Source organism: Neophocaena asiaeorientalis, unplaced genomic scaffold (genome assembly GCF_003031525.2).
Source record: "Neophocaena asiaeorientalis asiaeorientalis breed wild unplaced genomic scaffold, Neophocaena_asiaeorientalis_V1.1 scaffold129, whole genome shotgun sequence".
Lineage (NCBI taxonomy): Eukaryota > Metazoa > Chordata > Mammalia > Artiodactyla > Phocoenidae > Neophocaena > Neophocaena asiaeorientalis.
In genome coordinates, this window is record NW_020172446.1 from 8,031,170 (window position 1) to 8,056,216 (window position 25,047).

General features: G+C 42.0%; 1 protein-coding gene and 1 pseudogene across 1 annotated transcript in view; both read right to left on the reverse strand.

The window, feature by feature from the left end:
* Nucleotides 1–25,047, reverse strand: part of ZZEF1 (zinc finger ZZ-type and EF-hand domain containing 1) — a 110,352-nt gene that overhangs the window by 78,666 nt on the left and 6,639 nt on the right. The window contains exons 3-10 of the mRNA XM_024736156.1: nucleotides 17,598–17,742; nucleotides 13,916–14,110; nucleotides 12,243–12,414; nucleotides 10,557–10,756; nucleotides 8,695–8,905; nucleotides 5,150–5,266; nucleotides 3,928–4,106; nucleotides 2,262–2,360 (exon numbers count right to left, since the gene is read on the reverse strand). Of these exons, the coding sequence (XP_024591924.1) occupies nucleotides 2,262–2,360; nucleotides 3,928–4,106; nucleotides 5,150–5,266; nucleotides 8,695–8,905; nucleotides 10,557–10,756; nucleotides 12,243–12,414; nucleotides 13,916–14,110; nucleotides 17,598–17,742 (1,318 nt within the window). The remainder of the gene's footprint in view (nucleotides 1–2,261; nucleotides 2,361–3,927; nucleotides 4,107–5,149; nucleotides 5,267–8,694; nucleotides 8,906–10,556; nucleotides 10,757–12,242; nucleotides 12,415–13,915; nucleotides 14,111–17,597; nucleotides 17,743–25,047) is intronic.
* LOC112393629 (etoposide-induced protein 2.4 homolog pseudogene) lies at nucleotides 166–1,879 on the reverse strand (annotated as a pseudogene).

Genomic DNA, 25,047 nt, shown 5'->3' on the forward strand with positions numbered 1-25,047 from the left:
GTTTGGACACCATGCCCCTCCTGCCCAATTTATTCTCTTAAAATGACAGGAAGAAAATAACCAATCTCAAACGTAAAGAAATCAATAACCCTACTCCTTCAGTTCTATTGGCAGCAGGCTGCACTCCTTTAAAATGCCAGACCCGTGGCTGTGACTCACGGGAGGTCAGCCCTCGGAGTGTCCACGCTCGGGTTCTCCGGGCACTCTGTGCAGCAAGGGGGAACGTCCAGTGTTTCCCAGAAGCTAGGGAACTTGAAAGGTAGCAGTGAAAAAGAGCTTTGGCCCCCGTAAGGGGAAGAAACAAATCACTCCTCAAAACCCCACAGTTCCGGCTGTGAGGACTTTCCTCTGTCCTCCCTGTCTCGTCAGGTTCATTTTTTTGTAGAGGACGGAATCCTAACCTGAGTTACAAGAAACAGACAGTGATGGTTGTGGAGGGAGAAACCAGGGGAAACCAAGGCTCCTCCCCACGCCCAGTCACATCCCACCTGGGTGCTCATCAGAAACACAACAAAAGTAACAAATCCACACACTACAACTAGTTTATGCAACTTATCCATGCAAGGTTAGGTGGAAGGCAGGGAGGAGAGGGGGATGTAACAAACTATTCAAATCAGCCCAGGCAGAAGAGCTGGCAAATGCATTTCAATAGCTACAGAAAAACCCGTGGTGCTTTCAGACTTAGAATGGTGTTAAAAATCCAGGCTGATTTTAAGGACAATGAAAACACCCTGTATGGTATTATAATGATGGCTATAGGTCATTATACATTTGTTCAAATCCACAGAATGGACGACATCAAGAGTGAAGCCTAAAGTAAGCTATGGACTTCGGGCGATTACGACGTGTCAATGTAGGTTCACCCTTCGTAAAAATGTACCACTCTGGTGAGTGATGTGGATAATGGAGGAGGCTCTGCATGTGTGGGGCAGGGGGCATATGGGAAATCTCTGTACCTCCTTCCAGTTTTGTCGTAAACCCAAAACTGCTCTTAAAAAAAGAAAATACAGTCTTTAAAAAGAAAGACTAGATAGAGACAATCGGAAATTGTTATAAAAGTTTAAAAGAGTAAGATAAAATAAGAGAGGCCTTTCAGTAGATGATGATGAGAGTATGAAAAAAAAAACCCATACCCTGGTTTTAAGAAGATTCTGCCTTACATATTCCAGAGACAAAAATCCCAATTCTTCAGAGAGCAAAGGAAAACTGCAGAGGGCCTTTGGTAGAGTGGTCTTGCTTTCCTGAGTGTGGGGAGGGGGAAACGGGCAAAGAGCTGCCACCACCTCCTCCCAACCCCACTTTGGACGGCAGGTGACTGGGCGGTCTGAGGTGGCCTTCAGGGTGGCAGGAGATGAATGTGGGGGAGGAAATGTTTCTGCAGAGGCTGAGCTGCTCAGCGAGGACTGCAGGAAGCCTGTCTCATGCGGTAGTCATGGCTTAAGAAGACCACCGGGAGGAGGTGGGACTGGTGAGGCACGTTTTCCCAGGCGTCTTCACTTCACTGGTGCTAATGACCACAGGAAACAGAACAGAGAGGAGGCGACTACTGAGAATGCACAAGGTCTGTTGTGCTGTGAGGCAAGCCAAGGCGAAACCGAGTCCAAAGTGGTAAGGCCAGTTCCCGTCAATGTTTGATAACTGCCGGAATATTCCACGTCCTTTTCTGAACTGGCATATTCAAAGCAGTGTAGCGAGTAGAAGGGGACACGTGCAGGAGACTAACCAGCTGGCCAACAAGACGGACGAGGAAGAGACTCACAAACACTCCCTGGATGAGGAGAAGAGCCACAGCGCTGAGAAGCACATCAGCAATCACCATGCTGATGCCAGGGGAGCAGTGAGGCTTCCTTCCAGACACTTCAAATGCCAGAGCAGCCATATGGAGAAACACCCTCATCTTAAGCTACGTTTTTAGCACTAAGTGCTGCTGATCCCCTGAGTGTCTCAATACTTTGAGATAACACAACAGAAAGAGTCTGAACTTAAAAATGGTAACTTTTTAAGGAGAAGTCTTTGCTTTTCAAAACTGAAGGCTCTCAAGTACTTTTAAGTTGTTACAGGTGACTGACACCTAGCAGGTGGCAACACTGTAGTAAAGAAATCACGCAAATGGTTCAGGAACCACTGAAGCCAACTGAAGGACATCGCAGCGAAGACTGCATATCTTGAAAGTTTCGAAGGCCACAGTGCGGTTTCACACAGCCTCTAGTGAGCACCATGGCCCTTTCGACTCACTAAAACCCGACAGGTCCACCACTCACCGTCCCTTGTCCACGGCTCAACAAGGAGGTTTTCAGGTCCTGACTTCTCTTCTTTTCCCTTGACATCACAGGCCTGAAGAGTCAACTGCAGAGGTTTACCTGATCAAAGAAAAGAAAGAGAGAGAAAGAGACAGCCTGAAGGTAGCGCTACGAAAAAATGGAAACTAGAACTCATCAGTGCAAATGGAGAGCCTGTGGACGCCCAGACTGCTCAGTAAAAATCTACCCATTTAAAAGCTAAAATACGAAGTAATATTAGACAAAAGTTGACACCATCCTTTTCTGCTTTCCTGAAAGAAACAAAGTACAGCTTATATCCCTAAGTAATTCTGAGGAGAATCATTCTAGAATAAGCACTAGCTGGAAACGAAGCACACTGTAAGACACAGATTAACAGCACAGGCGCAACGTATTTGTGTGCTGAGTGGGGGGAAGAGAGGAATTCCTAAGACACTGTTTTGGAGCCAATAATTAATTTTATTGTAATTGCATTTAAATATATAAATCATGTCTTAGCGTTCTGGGTCTTGTTTCTTTAAAACGTCTCCAGGCAAATTTTGAAAGTTTTCAAAATTATAAAAATCAACTTTTGCTATAATGATCTGAAAACTTTTCTTTTTCTTTTAATAATATAATGAAAACCTTATAACCCTATTAACCTATAACCCAACCCAGAACTAGAACATTATCAATAATGAACAGTCCCCCTATGCATTCCTCCTCCATCCCGTGCTCCCTGCTCAAATAACTGATAAACTGAATCAACAACCTTTCTGGAGAATATCTTCCAGACACTACGTACCCTTCCCATTTGGCTGTGCCTTCTACGGGCCCCTACCCCTCCAAAAAAATGACCTTTCCAAAATTGGGGAGGGACTGGATTTACAAGACATCGATTGTCAGACTTAAAAAATTAAACATAAAATACATTATTATAAAGTGATATTTAGGCAAAGGTACAAATATCATGAGGAAATATCACAGTATTGCCTCTATTACTGAAGAGGATGGGATCCAATACTGTACTTGTGGACAGAAACTTGAGCACTAGAGGCCAGGACAGCACATGTCCACTGCAGTCATCTGAGAGTAGCTGTATGGACTCCTGTGTTGAGAGGATTAGGAGGCCCCACCCTGGGTCAGTAGAAAAGTGCTAAGATGGACTGCCGTTGGGCCCAGGAGGGGAAAGTGATGGCAGGCATGTATGTGTGACCATGTATGTTGTCCCAACCAGCTATAAACTATCACGAGGATGCAGAGGGATGGATTCCAAGACAAGGATCCTTTGCTCTGGGTCTGGGGTAGTTTCCTCCCTCCTCCAATGAGAGGTACTCCAACTTCCCAACCTCTTGACCTACACAATGAGACACTCCCATACTTTATCAAAGATGGCTGTGTTCAAATGGCCACGACGCCTAAGTGATTAGGCCAGTAAATCCTGGGAGTACAGCATAGTGAACACTCAGATCCTCTCCTGCTAATGCATCCATAAATGAACCAACATCTTCCTTCTCCCTACCAACCCCAAAGAAGATACACTCTTCCAGAAATCATTGTATAACTACAACGACCGAGCCCACAAACTACACAAAAAGATAAGAAGATGCCAGGAAACCCCACGCTGGTGATGGTTTTATGACGTGTGCATCATGCCGAGGTCATTTACCATATTTAAGGAGCAGGTTCTGCCTGACTGACGCCATGGACGAGATGAGGGACGAGGCATCATAGTGTGTGTCCAGGTGGTCAGTGACAGTACACAGAGAGCTCAGCACTTTGGCAACACTCCCTCTTGCTAGTGCAAAAGCCAGAAGAGTCAGCTCCACCTCTGGAGTAGAAGAGCAGCTATAAACAAAGGACAAAAAACACTTCACTTCTTAAAACTATGAGAAAATCCAGGTAGCTCAAACTCTGTGTAACTGATTACATAAGCAACATCAACCTGCCATATGCTTTCTCTGTTTACCAGAAATACTTTTTCAAAATCCTTAAGACAGCCTAAAGAAAAACTAAATCAACCCAGAGGACCAGGAAATTAAATCCTCACTTCTGTAACCTTCACCTATAAGTATTAAATAATGCTATCAACTTTAATAAGGCAAACTTTATAAACCAAAAATAAACAGGCTGTTGCAATAAGCCCCTGCTATGAAGAAGCCTCGGGTAATAATTTGGCTTGGCCAGAGTGTTAAGGGCTTATTCCTTCAAACATCAATAACATATTTTAGATCTATTCCACATCACATCTGCTTTTTTAAACATATTACACTGAAACTTTTAAACCTGTCTAGATGGGGACTTCCCTGGTGGTCCAGTGGTTAGGACTCCGTGCTTCCACTGCCGGTGGCATGGGTCTGATCCCTGGTTGGGGAACGAAGATCCCCACATGTCATGTGGTATGGCCAAAATGAGGAAAAAAAAAAACCAAACCCTGTCTAGATGGCTCAGGGCCTGGTTTGTACTCTAACAGGGCTCACTGTGACAGAGCTGAGTGTCCCCACACTACGCGACCCCTCAAACAGCTAGCAGGGTGTCTTTTCCCAGGTCTATGGACATTTAGGCTTGTTAGACCTGTTCATGGAGACAGCAGGTGCTGGGCTGGGGATGTGAGGGAACTGAAAGGCTTTGCATTCTGGACTTTGAGACCCCTGCTCTAGCTGAATCTGAAGATTACTCCGCACCCACCCCCAATTCCTGAGGGCAGGTGTACTGCTAGATCACGGAGTTTACACAGGTACACCATTATTTCACTTTCTCTTCAGTCACTACAAATGATTCTTTAAAAAAAAAAATCTTTAAAAGATTTTAAAATTAAAAAAAAACAAAAAGGACTTATCAAACACATATGCCCTCTATCCCCCACCAGCCCTTATCAACCTTAATTTTACCTAGTTATCCTTATGAGGAAGCTGTCCACTTCTTCCAGAACGTTGGGAGACAGGAAAGTTGAGAAATCTGTAGATCCTGGTGAGAGGGAAAGTGGAGGCATGTGCTGCAGTGCCTTCCTAGGAGTGTAAAATGTGCAATCAGAACAATCCCTGGCAAACAATAAACTTAATAATACAATTTTAGACAAAAAAAATTGTTGGAAGCTTGTTTGGATTAATCCCTTATCAAGAAACAGACAGTGTTCCTACAGAGAACCTGGTATATAACACAGATCAGCCTTTTTCCTGCAGGGGTCCTGGTGCTAAACAGTTTAATGGGGTTTCTTTCTTTCCTTTTCTTTTTTCTTTAAGAGTTCCATTTCCCTCTATAAAAGCTCATTCAACCCTCTGGAAGCAAGTGTTCATTTTAAGTAGTATCAGCAAAAGACATATGTCTACAGAAAAACCCTGAGTTCTTAGAAAACTTGGCCCCAGGGGCAGAGCTGTTTGTGACACACAAAAAAAATTCATCTTCAGATCTCTTGTATCTAAAGATGCATCATGATATGTTTATTTTATCCTAAACATATCAGCACCTGTCATCTTCTCTATTCCTGCCTGCCTGTGTTTCTTGGCCTTTCTACCTCAGAGTCTGCTTTAATGTTTCTCTTTTCTCATCTCCTTTTACAATAGCTTTACCTCTTCTGGACCAGCAGTCATCTAATAAATTTATGCAACAAAATATTACTGAGTCCTACTTGTGCCAGCAACTGTGCTAGGCAATGAGTGTACCATGAACAACGTGAAGGTACAGAAAAAGTCACTCAAAATTCTACACTTGATAGTCATTTTATGATAACAGTAGTGGGAATTCCTGAAACTATTTTATTTCTACATTTCACAACAGAGACAAAACAGCAAGGCTAGTAACACTGTGTCAGCTTCCACTCTGCTCTTGTTTCTTGTCCCCTCTATATGAGCCACATCAGTAGGGCAGCTACACTAACATACAGTTGATCAACAAGGTCTAATGCACCTGAGTGGCATGCAAGGATTGACAGAATTTATTTCCACTTTTGTTTCATAACATTTTTTTCTTACTTATTTTTCCTCATCGATTTTTTAAAATAATTTTTAAATTTTAGAATAGTTTTAAGATCACTGATATTTAAAAGTTAGGAGTGAAGATACCATTGCCGATTAACTATTACAACTCTTTAGGGATATATCCATTCTTCAACAACGTGGCATAGCTTCACAAAAATAAAGCAGAAAACTTTTCCTCTTCCCCTTCCTGAAAATTCAGTCCATAAAGTAGGGCTGTGCAAGGTAGGCAATCATGTGTCCTTGGGTGGGTGCATGGGTGGGGCGCATGGTGGCCCAGAGCGAGGTATTAGAGTGGGGTACTGAGCAAAGGGACAGCCTGGCATGGAATGCAAGCACTAAGAGGGTGAGGAGGGTGTCCAGGCAAGGGCCAGGGAGGTGGGAGACTGGTTATATAGAGGGGGATTGTTTAAATAACTAAATATTTCAGGGATGATGGGAGCCAGGTTTCTCACAATCACAGAAGGGAATTACAAACAGAGAAAGGGAGAAAACTAGAATGAACAGTAGTGCTGGATTAGAATTAGAAGTTATCAGAGTTTATTAGAAGTATAAACTCAAGAGTTTTCAGTGTTACAGATACAGAAATAAATATAGGTGTCAATGTGTCTGTGCATACACGTGTCTATTACTTACACACAAACATGCATTTCCCAGCTGTGTACACTGAAAGAAGCAACACTCCAACAGCAATGAGTTTAGTTTGTTTAGTTTCTAAACACAACTCTACACTAAGAGTGACCATGACTCCTGAGCAAAACAGCTGATTCTAGGACTATGGCAGGGAACATTCAAGATAAGCCTGGAATATCTTGTTGTAAGGAAGTGTTCCAAGAAGATGAGGACATATCAAAAGGACATATGAACCAGACTGAAGGGGTTCCCATCGGCCAAATCTGGGCCAATCTGACCATCAAAACTGTGATGGATTATAACTCAGGGAATAAAACAGGAATCTTGAGTCATACCAATATAAAGTTTGATGAGGAATGGGATATTTACATAGTCTCAAAGTACCTCCTCACAAAATATTTATTAATTACAAAGGGAAAAGAATTCTTTTACACTGGAAAAGTCTGGCAGACACCACTTTCATCAAAGGGTCGAAGTTAACATCACCAAACTAGTAATAGGACAATCTGAAGCTGTGTGTCACTGATGGGATGCAATGAGAACCCATCATCACTTCTATGATATTCCTGCCAAAGATGCAAAATCTAATCTTAATCATGATGAAACTTCAGATAAACCAAAACTGAACGACGCTCTTCAAAATAACTGACCTATAATTTTCAAAAGTGTCAAAGTCTTAAAAGTCAAGGAAAGACAGAGGAATTGTTCCTTATTGAAGGAAACTACAGAGACATGACAATGAAATACCAAGTATGATTCTGGACTGGATCCTTTTGCTATAAAGGACATTACCGAGACAACTAGCAAAACTTGAACGGGATCTGAGAATTAGATGGTAGTAATGTATATCAATGTTAATTTCCTGATTTTGATGGTTGTAACAGCATGTTCTCATTTGCAGGAAATACATACTAAATAAAACATTCAGGAGCCATGGGGCATCAGGTTAGCAAATTACTCTCAACTGGCTCGGGAAGAAGCTACTTTTTCTTTTTGCATCAAATTTGCAATATTTCTCTAAGTTTGAAATTTTTTTTATTTTTTAAATTTTAAAACAGGCAGGAAGAAAGGAGTCTGGCCAAATATTACCCTTCAGATCTAGCACTGCCAGCAGTATTATTTGCTGAAGAGTTTTATTTAATAGCAATAACAAATCTCAAAAGACATCTACAGAACAAAATATTAGCTATCTCTTTTATCTGATATTTTGATAGCCTGCACTAAGAGTGCCTATTATCAGTTATTAAACTTACATATAATACTAATACTTCATTGCTACTGAAGCTAGTTGCTTTGCCTTATATATTACAACTGAGTCTTTTTGCCCTAACAGTTTTTAGAAGAAAATTTTCAAAGGTACTCTACATTTAAAAATAAATTAATTTGGTGTCCTTGAAAAGATTTGACTCTTTAGTGAAAAGAGCTTTCAACCTAGGGCCTAGGTCCAAAGACCTAGATTCAAACTGATCCATCACTGCCTGGTCATACACCTCAGGAAAGGTCACCGTATCCTTGTCTATAAAACAGGGATAATTTTTACAGATACATTTTACGACATAAGTAGGTAAATAATATATAGCATCTGAAGGTGTTTTATCCCATATAAATTGCTATGTAATATGAACAATTGTTCCCCAGTGGATAAGGAAGAGGAATGGCATGTGGGACCCCCTCACAAGATAGGAGCTGAAGGCACAAACAGGAAACAACAGGGCACCTGGGGCCCAGCTGCTGACTGAGTCTCGATGATCAAAGGCTGCTCAGTGACTTGCCCTAAAGGGTTAGAGAATGAGCGCCCCGTGACAAGCCTGGAAAGCAGAGCGACTTACTGAGTGTTGCGTAGCACTGTTTGGACAAAGGCGGGATTTGTCTCCATGGAAGCCGTCACCAGAGATGTCAGCAGAGACCAATACCATATTGCAGAAGCATCTGAGACTGAGACCCCAGACTTCTTGACTCTCTGAAAGCCAACAGCCCTCAGACCATGAATTCTAGTGTCACATCCATCACTAAGACAACGCTTTATGTTAATCTGGACATCTGTCAAGCGCAAACAACAAATTCAGTATTGGATTAACTTCTTCAGTTCAGCAAATTCTAGGCTTCCAACTAAAAGCAAGATAGTAATTCACATTTCGAAAAGAAAATTCTGAAGATATACTTTGCTGCCAGAAATAAATGATGTGTGTAATGGAGCTAGTATACATAATAAATTTGTCAAAAAAGCATTGACCAGGCTTCCCTGGTGGCACAGTGGTCGATAGTCCGCCTGCCGATGCAGGGGACATGGGTTCGTGCCCAGGTCTGGGAAGATCCCACATGCCGCAGAGCGGCTGGGCCTGTGAGCCATGGCCGCTGAGCCTGTGCGTCCAGAGCCTGTGCTCCGCAACGGGAGAGGCCACAACAGTGAGAGGCCTGCGTACCACCAAAAAAAAAAAAAAAGCATTGACCAATCTAAGGAGTCAAAAGAATCATGTGTAAAACTAAGGGTGGCTTAAATCTATATATCACAAAGCTTCATAGGCATTTATGAGTTCTGATAATTAACACAAAGTGCATTTTTAAAATCCTGATTAAATACACGGTAAGAAAATGTCTAAAAACTTTTCCTAGAGTTCCGAAATTTGGATGTTGTTATGAAACAGCAGCTGGCTCATAGCAGTTGTGAGAATTTCTTTTTAATTATCAAGTCCAGATAAATGGCATAGGTATGACTCACTTTTAAGAGCTGTCATAATATCTTATTTGGGTTGGAAAGGAGGTGAGAAGTTTAAAAGGACACAATTTAGAGAAAAGACCACCACAGTATAAGACAGGAAGCTTCTACTCCACAAGCTTAACTACGTCTTTGCCCAGGGGTGAGACACAAAGACTCTACCTCCCCAGGCCTCAGTTCCTTTGAGCAAAGTAAGAATACTTCTTTTGGCCCAGGAAAGCATTAGAAGAAATGAGACAAAACATGAAGCATTCCGGCTCCCTGAATGAAATAAGCCTGGAAAGAAATCACAGAATTGTGATTATTTCCAAAATGCTATGTGTGAAGCAAGGTTATAATAGTATAAAAATGGAAACAACCTAAATGTCCAAGAATAAAAGGCTTGTTAAAATTAAGGCATATTCTTACAACACTAAATAAAGGTGTGCATGAATATATGATAAGACAACACATTAAAAAGTTACAAAAGAGCGTGTACAAAATATCACTATTTTTTGTAAAAAGACATGTATAGATATATGTAAATATATATATATGCAAACCTATCTTTTATTTTTTAAAATGTGTATATATATATGTGCGTGTGTGTGTGTATTTATATACACAGACATACACACACACACAGAAATATAAGAAAAGGTCTGGAAGGATCCATACCAACGGATTCACAGCGACAATCCCTGGGTAGTGGGATTTTGAATAATTTTTATCTAAATATTTCTAATTTTCTAATAAGAAAACAAAAATAAAATATTTTTAATTAAAATAGGCTTTACTGCTTTTCTATAACTTTTAAAAACACTGAATAGGTGAAATAATGACCACTTTCATGTATATGATGAGAAGCAAATCAGATCTCCAGAGAAAAGCAAACAGCTTTTCTACTTCAGAGGTCTTCCCGCCAAAAAACATGACTTCTTCCTCCCCTCCCAATCCCCTTAGTTAGAAGGGCAAGACGTATCTTGGTTGACTCACAGAGCTGACTGATGTTGGCATTTTCCAGCAGTGTCACATAGCCAGTGACATTGCTGGGAATGTGCACGTCGCGGACTTCCTGAAGATCGCTGGCATTCCTCCCCACAGCTACAGTCACCTGCTGCGGCATGTAGCTCTGGTCAGTGGCAGCCACTGCAATGGACAGGTGCCTAAGCACAACATCTGGCTTCATTTTTAAACTGGAAAACACGGAGAGCAGAAACTACAAGTGTTTATACAGGTTGAGAACTGGCAGGGCCCACAAGTCCCATCTCTTAAGATCTTACGTGTGATACACCCCAAGACTGATTCCCCTAAAAGCAACTAACTTGAAATGCTGGCTGTTAGTTTCAAAGTCCCTATGACTTTCCCAAGTTTCTAAAATTCCTTTCAGTTCAAGATCAATCTTCTATTTCTTTTTAAGCTACTAACACAAGCAGGAAAGTACAATATGAACAGTCTAACAAAATCCCTTTACCTGGCAAGAAGCAAATTTCTAAACTGCATGCAAAGAACTGGGTATATTCCCTCATGTATAGATGGCTAAAGAGCATATTTATCCTCTATGAGAAAACAAGGTAATTATTTCTACTTCCACCAGCTGAAATCAGCCCATTTTCTGAAGGGACAGGTGAAATTTTAGATAGCAGCTTCATCATAGTTTACTGTCATCTATTCCACTCCAGTGGGGGAGTTCCCTGGCGGTTCAGTGGTTAGGACTCCGTGCTTCCATTGCAGGGGGTACAGGCTCGATCCCTGGTCAGGGAACTAAGATCCCCCCACGTGCTGTGTGGGGGTGGGGGAAAAAAAATTCCACTCCAGGATTCCTGACCACCCCCGTTCCCTCTTTCTCTACTAAACTGGCCAACTTAGTTGTACACAAATTTTTTAAATGTGCAGAAAAAATCTTGAGAAGTAAAATCACATCAGATACAAGAAAAGTACTTGTCCCTTGTGATATTAATCTTCCTGAAAACCTAGTGAAAAAGATATGAAATCCGTAACATAAAATGTTAGTCAAATGCTAATTTTCTCCCTTAAAATACCAAGTAATTATCCATATTTATGAATATATGAAGCAGGTTAGAAAATTTTACATGGTTCCTTTAACTTGATTCTTTTCTTTTTTAATAATTTTTTCCATAGATTTATTTTTATTTATTTATTTATTTTTGGCTGCATTGGGTCTTCATTGCTGCGTGCGGGCTTTCTGGTTGCAGTGGCTTCTAGTTGCGGCGAGCGGGGGCTACTCTTTGTTGTGGTGCGCAGGCTTCTCATTGCGGTGGCTTCTCTTGTTATGGAGCATGAGCTCTAGGTGTGCAGGCTTCAGTAGTTGTGGCACGTGGGCTCAGTAGTTGTGGCTTGCGGGCTCTAGAGAGCAGGCTCAGTAGTTGTGGCGCACAGGCCTAGTTGCTCCGTGGCAGGTGGGATCTTCCCGGACCAGGGCTCGAACCCGTGTCCCCTGCATTGGCAGGGGGATTCTTAACCACTGCGCCATCAGGGAAGCCCTAACTTGATTCTTAAAGCATCTTTCCAGATAGTCACAAGAAGAAAAACACTAGCCAGTTAAGTAGAAAATATTCTAAAATTTTAAAAAATAATTTTTTAACACATTGTTGGGATAAGAGAGAGAAAGTGGGTAATTTTCTTGGACTTTCTCTCAAGAATTGGTATTACAGCACCCACCGAATCCAGTGTGAGCGGGCACTGCCATCTGACTGCCAGTATGATGACGTTTCTCCATTTGTCATCTTGTCAATGTCTGCAGGGTTGGAGGATGTTTCTATATAAGCGTAGCACTTTGCTACTGACTTGAGTTTGTCCATCTCTGGACTTCTGGTTAGATCTCCAGGGCTCTCTGCAAGAAAAACCAGATATTATCATAACATCTCTTTCACAATGAATCTTTAAAAAGATCATTTAAAATATCTAGCAGAAATATGCTTGGCACTTTGGCCCTAGAAAAATAAAATCTCCTTCCAAATTGGAGAACACGTGTAAAGCAGAAGGACTGCTCCATGAGCTGACTGTAGTACAACACAAATCCACTGATATATCTGCAAAACCACCCAAGAGATGAATATGATGTCTTATAGTTTGAATTTACATTTCTTTAATTATGAGTGAGATTTTTTTAAGCCACTTGTTTGTAAGCCACTTGTGTTTCTGAGTATGGCCTGGTCCTGCCTTCATCTATTTTTGTTACTGGGTCACAAGTCTTCTTATCAATTAATATATTTTATGTACATTATGTAATGTATATATACACATACATAGTAAGTAATATTTACTGACTGTTTACTGTGAACCAGGCACTTTTCTACACACTTTTATGTATTAATTCATTTTAGAAATGAGGAAACTAAGGTAATTAAGTAATTGCCCAAGGTGAGTTAGTAAAAAAAAAAATTGAGTCTGTCACAATGTTACAAAATATACTTTTGTTCCCTAAAATGTCATTTGTCTTTTGACTCTGCTTATATTTTTTGCTGTACAGAAATTTAAATTTGCATATAGTCTAACTTATTAATCTTTTCTTTTGTAGTTTTTGAGTTTCATGTCCTGCTCAGAAAGGTTTTCCCATGTCAGGGTTTTTAGCTCTTACAGCTTTCTTTTTGGTTGGACTTTTTAATCCATCTGCAATTTATTTTCGTGAATACAGTGGGTTAAGAATCTTGTTTTATTTTTTTCTGCAAATGGCTAACCAGTTCCCTAACCCAACTTGTTTGCTAATTCACCTTTCCAACCTGACATGTAATGCTAACTATATCTGGTACTATATTCCCACATGTATTTGGGTCTATTTCTGGACTCTTATTATGTTCCACGGACCTGCCAATTCACAGTATCAACTTTTGTTGTGGTCACTAAGTTAGTCTGTAGTGGCTTCCCTCATTTACTTAACAACTATTCACAGAGTACCTACTACGCGGCAGGCATAGTTCCAGGTGCCAAGGATAATGACGCGAACAGACAGACAAAAACGCAAGTACTAATGCTACAACCTCAGATGATGATAAGTGCCATTTAGACTATTAAACCTGCAAAGGGGATAGTAACCAAAAGGTGGGGAGTGTCAGGGGTGGGGGCATTAGTTAGATAAGAGTAATGAGAAAAGGCCTTGCTGAAGTCACATCTGAGCAGAGACTTGGGGTTATGAAGAGGGGGAGGGGGAGGGGAAGGAGAGGGGGAGGGGAAAGGCAGAGCAGGTCTTCATTCTTGTGCTACAAACTGGTCACTATTACATTTTCAGAAATAAAAGCAGGGAGAAGCGTTGACTCGTACTATCAATAAATACCACACTTGGAAGAAACGATGATCACGCCTTCTCAAGAACACCCCCACCCCTGCACACGTACCCTTTTCTTTTTGTACCAGTTGATCCAGAGAGTCCTTCAGAACAGAAGCCCTCATGGTGCTCATGTTATTGCAGTGGTCCAACATCGGGTAGGGGATGACGGTGCTAGAGAGCCGGTTGCGATGCAGGAAGCGCAGGATCATTGACGAGTGAACATCCAGGCCCTCCTTGGACTCTGAAAATATGTCTATGAAACCTAAACAGACAAAATCCATCTTTGGTGTTTTGGGGAACCCACCACAGTAGTTTCCACATCCCCTGCCTGGAGGCCTCTCTGAATTAGCTGAATTAAAAGCAGCCGGTAAGAATCCTCACTGATAGTTTCAGCTTTAATCACTGAAAAATCTAAAAAGGCTTTTAAGAAGTGAATCAGTGGTAACCTCAATTTAAAAATTAACTTCAAAAATAAAATAAAATAAAATAAAATTTAACTTCATTGTAGTTTAACAGAAACTTTAGAAGACTCAGAATAGTGATTATTTGTTTCATTCCAAGCTTCAAATTTTTATAAGTTTAATTTATAAACCTAAATACTAACTTGAAATTTTTAAAGAAGTTTTGCATATAGAAGGTGGGCTAGGAATAAAGTTTATCACGTTAGAGAGTAAAGGCATAACTGCTTTTATACTAAGCTACAAAAAACCACAATAATGAAAATATAACCACTGCCCTGACCACAATTCCCGATGGCATCTTATAGTTTTTAAGGTCCTTCCACACACAGCGCCTCTTTTGGCCCCCACAATAAGGTGGGGGGTGGAGGGTGGGGGAGAGAAGGCACCGAAGGTACTGGTATCCTCCTCTTGCAACTGAGGAAAACCAGGCTCAGGTGACAGAACAAGACAACAAAAAAGGGGTAGGACCGGAAGTAGCTCCTCGCACTGCCTCCAAGTGCTCCTTCCACCATTCCAGTTTTTTCTCTCCAGTGTGGCTCCTCTGGAGTCTCCCCCATCTGTCCATCCCTCTGGCCACTGCCCAGGCTCTGGCCTCAACACCACCACTCATACACCTCCCCAGATATCCTAAGCGGCTCCCCTGGCTGCATTTTGTCTGACATTAACTTGAGTAATCTTACAAAAACACAAAACAGGCCATGTCTACCCTCTTCAAAATCCTTTCATGGTTCCTCATAACCTACAATAATATGCTTTGAACTGAGGTGCACATAACCCAGGCGGTTAAGTGAAGAGAGAATAAACATGGCAGCTTTTCCTGGAGCTCAGATATGCTTGTAGATTTGGGGAGGATTTGTTTTTCTTTTCGTTTTGTTTTCTAATTAAAACAAAAGTATATTATAATTGTATCATTTGATAAACTGTCACAAACTGAACACACCCACGTAAGCAGCACCTAGAGCAGGACTCCAGAAGTCTGCAGGAGAAACTACTTTTAAGTGTGAAACAGAAACATTATATGAGAGCAGAAGGAAACTTTGCTTTGATTTTTTTTTCTTTTTGCGGTATGCGGGCCTCTCACTGTTGTGGCCTCTCCCATTGCGGAGCACAGGCTCCGGACGCGCAGGCTCAGTGGCCATGGCTCATGGGCCCAGCTGCTCCACAGCATGTGGGATCTTCCCAGACCGGGGCACGAACCTGTGTCCCCTGCATCGGCAGGCAGACTCTCAACCACTGTGCCACCAGGGAAGCCCTGCATTGATTTTTAAAGATAAACGTAAGATTGCAGAGAAACTGTGCCCTTGAAGCAGCCCATTTGATTCTGCCCCCTACACAAAACCCATAGACACTGGTTTGATTTCCCAAGCCGCAGAAGTTGATGCCACCCCTTGCCTCTCCTCTTACAGTTCTTTCCTAAGCAGAGGCCCACAGTAATACCCAAACCTCACATGATGACGCTGCTGATGCTGCTCTGATCTCAGAATCCATGTGATGCTTGTAATGGGAAAACTTTTGTCATAGGCTGAAACAGTCCCAGTAAAGGGACTGTCTCTCTTTTAAACATTCAGCACCCATACAATGAGAAACAAAAGGAATAAGTGTCAGTCTGGGTTAGGCAGAGGGACCAGGGAACTAGGATCCCACCAAAGAGGTGAGGTCAGCTCACCAAGGTTCAGCCTAGGACTGTGTTTTAAGTTGGCTGTTGATAAAAATTTTGAGTAGAAAGTCCTAACTCATTGGGATTTCCCTGGTGATCCAGTGGGTAAGACTCTGAGCTCCTAATGCAGGGGGCCTGGGTTCCATCCCTGGTTGGGGAACTAGATCCCGCATGCATGCCACAACGAAGAGTCCGCATGCCGCAACTAAAACCCGGTGCAGCCAAAATAAATAAATGAAATAATAAATAATTTTTAAAAATAAAGTAGCGCTACCTTCAGTGTTGTAATTAAACAAAAGAAAGAAAGAAAGAAAGTCCTAACTCACAACCCTGCTAATAAGGTAAGAACCTTGGGATCTGGACCCCCAACTTTTCTAACCTAATCTCCCCCTCTCCTCAAGGCCTCCCAGAGCAATGGTGCACTAACTATTGGTGGATCCCCTGGTCTCCACTCCTCTCCTCTCCTCCCAAAACATCTCTTTGAAGTGTTCAAATAAACTCCTGATGCTATCCACATGCTGGTAACACAGAGGTGGGAGTAACACGTAAATGCCAAGATGTAAGTTAGTTATGCATAATTCAAAGCATAATTTTAACTGCCATGAGAATAGGAGAAATTTAACATGTACAGGTTACCTATAATGCTCTATAAAAATTACGCAATTAAAGACAATTTGAGGAAGAGTGGAAATAGGCATTCTTCATTGAGATACAGAAACCATCCTTCCCTAGCTCAATAGATCCTCAGCAGGAAGTCAGAGAGGTCAAGGACCATCAGTTACATTCATGTATCCAACAAGTCTATCTGCCTCCTTGCTGCTGGAGCTCAGGCTCTATACTAAGTATTATGACTCTAAGTACACAGAGCAGGAAAAGCTCTTGGATAAGATAAACTGAACCAAAAAGATGATATGCCAAGTTTTTTTTTCCCTTTCAAACTCAATTGTTTTCTCACTAGAAAAAAAAAAAAGTAATATTATTTTGATTCTGTTTCTGAGTCCCCCAAAGAAACCATCAAAAACATAGACAAAATTTTTTCATAGGTATAATGTAGAAGTATTGCTTAATTTTAAGCTATTTTTATTCTTACTTAAATTTCTGAGTGATAGCTTTCTAAAAAAAACACTGGGTGCCTACCATGTCCCAAAAATTGTACTAAATGTGAGGACACAACAGAAATAAAAGAGAAGGCTCCCTGCCCTCGTGGAGCTCACAGGATAAGAGTGAAGACAGACATATACAAATAAGTGAGTAATAATTAATTAATTACAACAGTAATATGTTGCAAAAAACAAATGCAGGATGCTAAGAGAACATACAGTTGGGGCCAAGGAAGGCCAAGGAAGGCTTCTTGAGAGACTGAAATAAAGAGATTCACTAAGGAAGGCAGTCTCATGACAAAAGTTCATAAAAACATGGTAGAACTGCTCAACCAACACTGTACTGGGAAGCAAGAGAAATGATTATACTGAACACTAATTCAGACCACGAGCTTAATGACGACTATCAGAGAAGCACATTTATTTCATGGTGCCCACAAGTTTGCCTAATTACAACCCACATTATAGCAAAGTTCATTTGGGCTTTAAGAGAGCGTTCCTCAGCATTCAGCGCTCAGATGACAGCCTTACCTGGAACAAGAGAACAGGCTTGCAGCTGTCTGATGATATGGCTCAGCTCCCCTTGAAGATTAGCTCCACTGGAATTCTTGAGAGCCTCCAACATGTTCTCAGCATCAACAGTACCATCACCCTCGGCGTCAAACTGGGCAAAGGCCTAAAAGAAGAGATGCAAAAAAATCAGGTCTGTTCCAAATCCTGAATAATTTTTTTGACACCTCCCAAGGCCAGTGATTTCGGTTGTTACTGTTGTTGTGGAAAGAGTTCCTATACATCATTCAAAGAACAAATACATTCAGGATAGTAACTCACTATGCTCTGCAGAACGTGTGTATGAGTACTGCTACATGTACGCACAATTTCATCATCTCATCCTTCAAGAGAGTGAGCCCCCTTCCCCCAAATAATTTCAGAAGAAAGCAACTACTGCAAAAATGTTCAACTGGTTACAAAGTGCCAAAAACAAAGCATTGGCTTAGGGTAGCACCTCAGGTTTATCTGGGCTTTTTCTTTTAAACACTCTTTGGACACGAGAGCTAACTTGGTTTATCTATTTCATAGCCCTGTTTTCGCTAACCTTTAACCATAATCTAATTTGCTCCCTGTTCATGTTGGGTCATCTGGGGAACCGGGTACAGCATGGGATTTGGCTTGAATCCTGCTCTGTCACTAACTGTCCATGTGACTTTACACACATTTCTTTGCCTCCGTAAGCCTCAGCTTCTTGATCTGAACAATGGAGCAAATATTACCAAACTCACAGACTGCTGCCTGGATTAAGTAACATTGGCACAGAGCCCAGTATAGTGAAAGCACAGGAGCAGTGCAAAGTGGTCCTCTTCTCCTTTCTAATCTGCACTGTTACCTCCTCTTGTGTCCCTGACCCTCTCTCACATCCTGAAGACTTTCCTCACCCAGCAGCTGCCCCTCTCCCCAGATCTCAAGCCCTCCTTCATCAGGGGCTTCTTTCTTCCTGCAGATACACTCACTCACAAACATCCCTCACCATGAAATACTTTAGGAGTCTTCTACCTCCTTTCTAAGTAATCCTCTCTTCTTAAAACTCCTGCCCTCTTTCCTTACTTCCCCCCTCCAAGAAAAATGGAAATGTCCCACTGATGATTCATGACTGACACAAATACCCCTATTTCCATCACAGACCTCTGAACAATGCAGTGTTTAATAGGAACATATGCAAATTCCTGTGTTTGGGTCCAAAAACCATGGACATAAATGCAGGAAGGGGGACAGAGTTTAGAGGTAGAATGTGGGAGAAAGATTACAGCATTCTTGGGGAGGCGGGTGGGAGGGAGGTTCGAGAGGGAGGGGATATGTGTATACATATAGCTGATTCACTTTGTTCTACAGCAGAAACTAATGCAACATTGTAAAACAGTTATACTCCAATAAAAAAAAAAAAAAAAGATTGGGGCTTCCCTGGTGGCGCAGTGGTTAAGAATCCACCTGCCAATGCAGGGGACACGGGTTCGAGTCCTGGTCCAGGAAGATCCCACATGCCGTGAAGCAACTAAGCTCGTGCACCACAACTACTGAGGCTGCGCTCTAGAGCCCGTGAGCCACAGCTACCAAAGCCTGCGTGCCACAACTACTGAAGCCCACGTGCCTAGAGCCTGTGCTCTGCAACAAGAGAAGCAACCACAGTGAGAAGCCCACGCACCGTGGCAAAGAGTGGCCCCCGCTCTCTGCAACTAGAGGTAGCCCGTGCACAGCAATGAAGACCCAATGCAGCCAAAAATACAAATAAATAAAATAAATAAATTTGTTTAAAAAAAAGAGAGACATTATACCATTCTTTTTGCCTCTACTTCTTTTGGGGGATTATCCAAAGAGTTAACAGGCTACATTAATCCAAAAAGTTATCAAAGGCTACACTAATGAAGGCATAATGCTCAGAAGGAGGGAAGATACCATCCTGTTCTTTTCTGATTAGACCCAATCAGGAAAGCTAAGCTTAGCTGGGAAGTCACACACCCAAAGTAAATGAAACAGAAGAGATCAGAGGAAAGAGATCCTGATGAAGAGAAGACTAGAAATTGCCCTGTGAGAAGAGCTGAAGGACCATGGAATCTTCAGTGAGGGGGAAAGATGACTAGGAGTTAATAGACTCCTCTTCAAATACCTGATGGGTTGTAACAGGAAGGAGCAGTTAAGGTCATTAGATAGAAGCTAGAGGGAAAAGTTCATCATAAAGATGGACGTGTCTAGATGAATGGATAAAGAAGATGTGGTACATATATAATGGAATATTACTCAGCCATAAAAAGAAATGAAATTGGGTCATTCGTAGAGATGCGGATGGACCTAGAGTCTGTCATACAGAGTGAAGTCAGAAAGAAAAACAAATATCGTATATTAATGCATATGTGTGGAATCTAGAAAAATGGTACAGATGAACCTACTTGCAGGGCAGGAGCAGAGATGCAGACGTAGAGAACGGACGTTTGGACATGGTGGGGAAGGGGAGGGTGGGATGAATTGGGAGATTAGGTTTGACATAAATACACTACCATGTGTAAAACAGATAGCTAGTGGGAACCTGCTGTGTAACAGGGAGCTCAGCTCGGTGCTATGTGATGGCCTAGTTGGGTAGGATGGAGGCAGGGCGGGGAATGGAGGTGCAAGAGGCAGGAGATGTGCATATGCATATGGCTGATTCACTTCACTGTGCAGCAGAAACTAACACAACATTTTAAAGCAACTGTACTCCAATTAAATAAATAAATAACCTGCTGTATAAAAACAAATAAAATTCAATAAATAAATAAAATGAGATCAATATTTTATAAAATTAGTAAAATACTTATGCTTCATCAAAATAAAAAAAGATGGATGTGTCTGCTGTTAGTGGGGTATAAAGATGGATTAGGAAGCTCTAGAAGGAATGCCCACCTCATCCCTCAAGGCTTCAGAGCAACAGCTAGACAACCAGCCAATAGGAGTGTTCAAAGAAGTCATACTAAACAAATGCATTTACCTCTGCTCCCTCATGAAATCCCACTAAGACAATATTATAAAGGGATTTTTTGTTTTAACCATAAGGACAAAGAGAACAGGAGATGTTACAATAGCAACAAAATTTTGGAAGCTGGGAAGCAGATGGATGAATAGTACCTCTCTAAATAAAACTGTATGTACACTGGATATATCAGCCATAAGGGGAGATTTGTGGGACAACTGGATACATTTTGGGGGGGCCTGGGTATTAATTAAACAGAAATTAATGGAACAGTGAAGACCACTAACTGAAAACACTAGGCTACAGAAGAATATTAGAAAATGATCTCCTGTTAGTTTGAACAAAAAGCAAGTATGCACTTCCCACTTTGGTACCAAATATATATAGATAGATACATAGATATATCTGAAAGAATAAACATCAAGATGTTAAAAGTGGTAATATAGCAATCTACATATGTTGCTTTTATAATAATAAAGAGGAAATTATAAATATTAAGAAATTTTAAGCCCACCCCAATATAAAAAGTAGAGCCAATGGATATGGAGGGAGGTAGAGCAGAAGCACACCTCTGTCTGCCCTGAGGTCCCAGGATGTGAATACGCAGTACCGATAACAGCTACCTCCCAACTCCTTCACATTACAGCATAGTGAGAAAATAGTATTTGTATGACTCAGCGTCTGAGGGGATTAGTACAGCTGTAACCCATTAAATTGGGACTGACAGATGGTTTGGGAAGCTCTGAATTAATATTGAGCACTGGCTAAATTTTAAGCAGTGTACATATCATTTATTCCTTATAACAGCAAAAGACCTTACTATTTAACCTCCCCATTTTATAGTTGTACAGAGAGGTTGGAGAACTTGCCCAAGGTCACACAGCTAGTATTCGACTACAAAGCCCCCAGAGCTCATGTTCTTCACCATTCTCCTTCCTTTGACCAGATAACACCTGGGGTTCCTTGCGGTCCGGAGACCAAGTGCTCAAAACGCCTCTCTTATCCATCTCTTTCCTGCATCTGTAAAATTTGCTCTCAGCACCTTGTGCCCATGTTAACTCAGTATCAACCTTAAAACTGAGACTCACTCTCTAAATTTCAAATAGTACTCAAGTCCTACTCCTACCAGAACTTCTGCACTTCGAGTGCCACCTGCATCTCAAGTGCTGTTTGTTCCCAAATTCCCACACAACTCCTGCCGTTTATGGCTGATAAAAATCCTATATAAGCAAGGCTATACAAACGGTGACATTATGCTATTTTTAACAGACTCTGTTGATCTGTCAATAGTTAATGGATATGATAAAGAGAATTTTCAAACAAACAAAATAAAGACAGTTCGGGTGAGAAAAAATATCAGAAGAGCGTTGCTAACAGCTTCACCAAACAAATACGTGATTTCCTAACAGTCAGAAATTGTCCTTAAAGAGGGGCTTCCCTGGTGGTGCAGTGGTTAAGAATCCTCCTGACAATGCAGTGGACATGGGTTTGAGCCCTGGTCCAGGAAGATCCCACATACCGCGGAGCAACTAAGCCCGTGCACCACAACTACTGAGCCTGCGCTCTAGAGCCCACGAGCCACAACTACTGAAGCTGGTGCCTAGAGCCGTACTCAGCAACAAGAGAAACCACCACAATGAGAAGCCCGCACACCACAACAAAGAATAGCCCCCGCTCAACGCAACTAGAGAAAGCCTGCACGCAGCAACAAAGACCCAACACGGCCAAAAATAATTAATTAAAAAATTTTAAAAAAGGAATCGTCCTTAAAGAAATGCACAAGTTGTAAAATCTAACACTTAACATCTAGTTTGTTTCACAGAAGCCAATTTACTTAGCAGTTATTCAACACCATCCGACAGGCAGCCATATATACTTGACCCATGGTTGGGTATGTGCATATTGGGATTCAGGGCATAGTCCTTGCTCTCCAAAATCCTTACAGCCTAGAAGAAGACAGATACGTAAACCGAGAGCAGCAATGTGATAGGTGTGATAATTATAATATAGAAGTAACAGCATAAATAACTATAATAGCTGATACTTACTATTAAGTAAGCATTTACTAGGCACCAGACAGAGTTCTAAGTACCTCACCTGCATCAACTCATATTTTCCACAACCCTAAGGTCGGTACTATCGCTTTACTAGAGAGGGAAAGAGAAGTTAAGCATTTTGTTCAAGGTCACATGGTTAGTACTGGTAAATGATGGAGCTTGGATTCCAATCCTGGTTTGATCTGGGACTCCACACTGTCGACCACTATGCCATGAGCTAACAGAAGCACTCCAGAAGCCAGAAGCCCAGGAGGGGTAGGGGCGTTTGGGGGAAATGGCCCTCAGAAAAATGACCCTTGAATTGAGCCTTAATGAATAACTAGGAATTTGCAAGGATATGAAGACAGGGAGGCCATCCTGGGTAGAGGGGACAGAGTGTGAGAACAGACACAGAGTGCACCACAGATCGTGAGAACTATAACCTACCTGCGGTGTGGAAAGGAGGCGGGGGCGGGGGATGAAGAGACACACAGAGGTCAGAAGAGAGAGAACCTGGCCAACCAGGCTACAGAGCTCAGATCTCGCAGCAAGGGTACCATGAGGCTGCTGGAGAAGACTAAGGGTGGAGGGGGCCGAGCCTCCCAGATCTATAAAGGCTCCCATATTGGAATGGACCTACAAATCTCTTAAAATATGTTCCTTTATACTGCTGAACCCCTTCTCCAGTGTCTCTGTGACATACATTGGTGACGGGAAGCTCATGTCTTGTGGCCAGTTGACAGCAACAATGCTCTTCTCTATATAAGAAATGGAAATCTCCATCCCTGATGTTACCACCCTGTGGGGCCCTTCAGAACACATCTGTTCCTTCTACCCCAACACAGCCTGCAGATCACTAGAAACACTGATCAGGTCCTCCGAGTTTCTTCAAACCCTCTATCCTTCAGCCAGTTCTCTATGTGGTATGGCTTTTGGTCTCATTCCCATCCTGGCTGCCCCCTCCAAGATCCCTCCAATTTGACAATAAACCTCAGAGCAGCGCCTCTCAACTTTTATCGGCTGATCCACTATAAGACATACATTTTATATCATGAGCCAGTATACATGTAATTGGTATAAAAGTTTGGTGAAACAATGTACTTTTTCTTATCAGATATAATGTACCCTGATCTTTTCTATTCCATTCTACTCTTTCTTTTTTTTTTAACTTGCAGGTTAACACTGACTAAATAGGTTTCCAACCCACTGAAGGGACAGTCTGAAACTCACTGCCCTGGAACATGGGGCCCCAGACCCAACTGGATACACTGGGTCTAACCTTATGGTGCAAAGTAAAGCAAGTCTACTTTCACCTCTCTGCATACAGAGCAAGACCCCCAATTTCCATGGAGTCTCCACATAGACAGCAACCTGGACTGATCTGCTGTATTCCTCCTCCTCTCCTGCTCCAGGTCTCTTCCTGTCATACCCGCTACGTGCTCTGCCGTCCACATGACAACTATGCAGGCAGCTCCCAAGTGCAGGCACTATGCTAGGGATCATGTGGGAGATAAAGAGTATAACACAGACTAAGGGGAAATGTGGGTAAGAGATCAGTGTCACATGGACCTCTTACTTTCTGTGAGACCTGGGACAAGACTCTTGGCCTCTCTAAGTCTCAACTCCTCTTCCCACCCAACCTTCCTTCATAGCTTGTTGTGGGGGTCCAAAGGTTTCATGAACAAGTCTATGCCTAGTAAACTGCAAAGAACTATTAATACATTCTAATTAGAGGCCATAATTGATACAACTCACAGACAAGAGACAGAAAAGTGGGCTGGCTGACTACAGATTTCCATCCCTTCGCCTTGGCCCGAGGGCAGCATGAGGCTGGGCTCAGACCATTCCTGTCTAACCTTCTTAACCACTACTGGAATCGAGACCACAGTACACATAGAGAATGAGCCAAAATCATCGCAGACCAGAACTGTGGGTTCAGACTAGCAGAATGCAATGCACCAGGCTTACATATAAAGGCTGCACACTGGTTCAACTTGGAGAAGCACACTCCATCAGAAGTCAAAAGATCTAGGTCTGGTCCTAGTTCTGCCACCTGTTGGCTGAAAGAGTCACTTATCCATTTAAGGCCTTAGTTAACTCATCTGTAAGGCTGTTTCACATTCCATGTCTAGTGAAGTACTGAAGGGCTGTTACAGAAGATGGAGTAAACAATCCTAGAGCAGAGACAGAACAATAGAGAATAACACCACTAACAGCAACATTTACTGAGCATTAAGCATGTGCCAGACACTGTTCTAAGGGATTTACATGAATTCATTTAATCCTCACACTGACTATATAAGGTAGATACTATTATTATGCTCATTTTATAGCTAAGGCAACTGAGACCCAGAGTGGTCATGTAAGTCAATCAAGGTCACATGGCCTGAGGATGGTGGAACTAGGAATTGCCCACAAGCAGGCTGAGTCCAGGGCCCAATTCTCACGC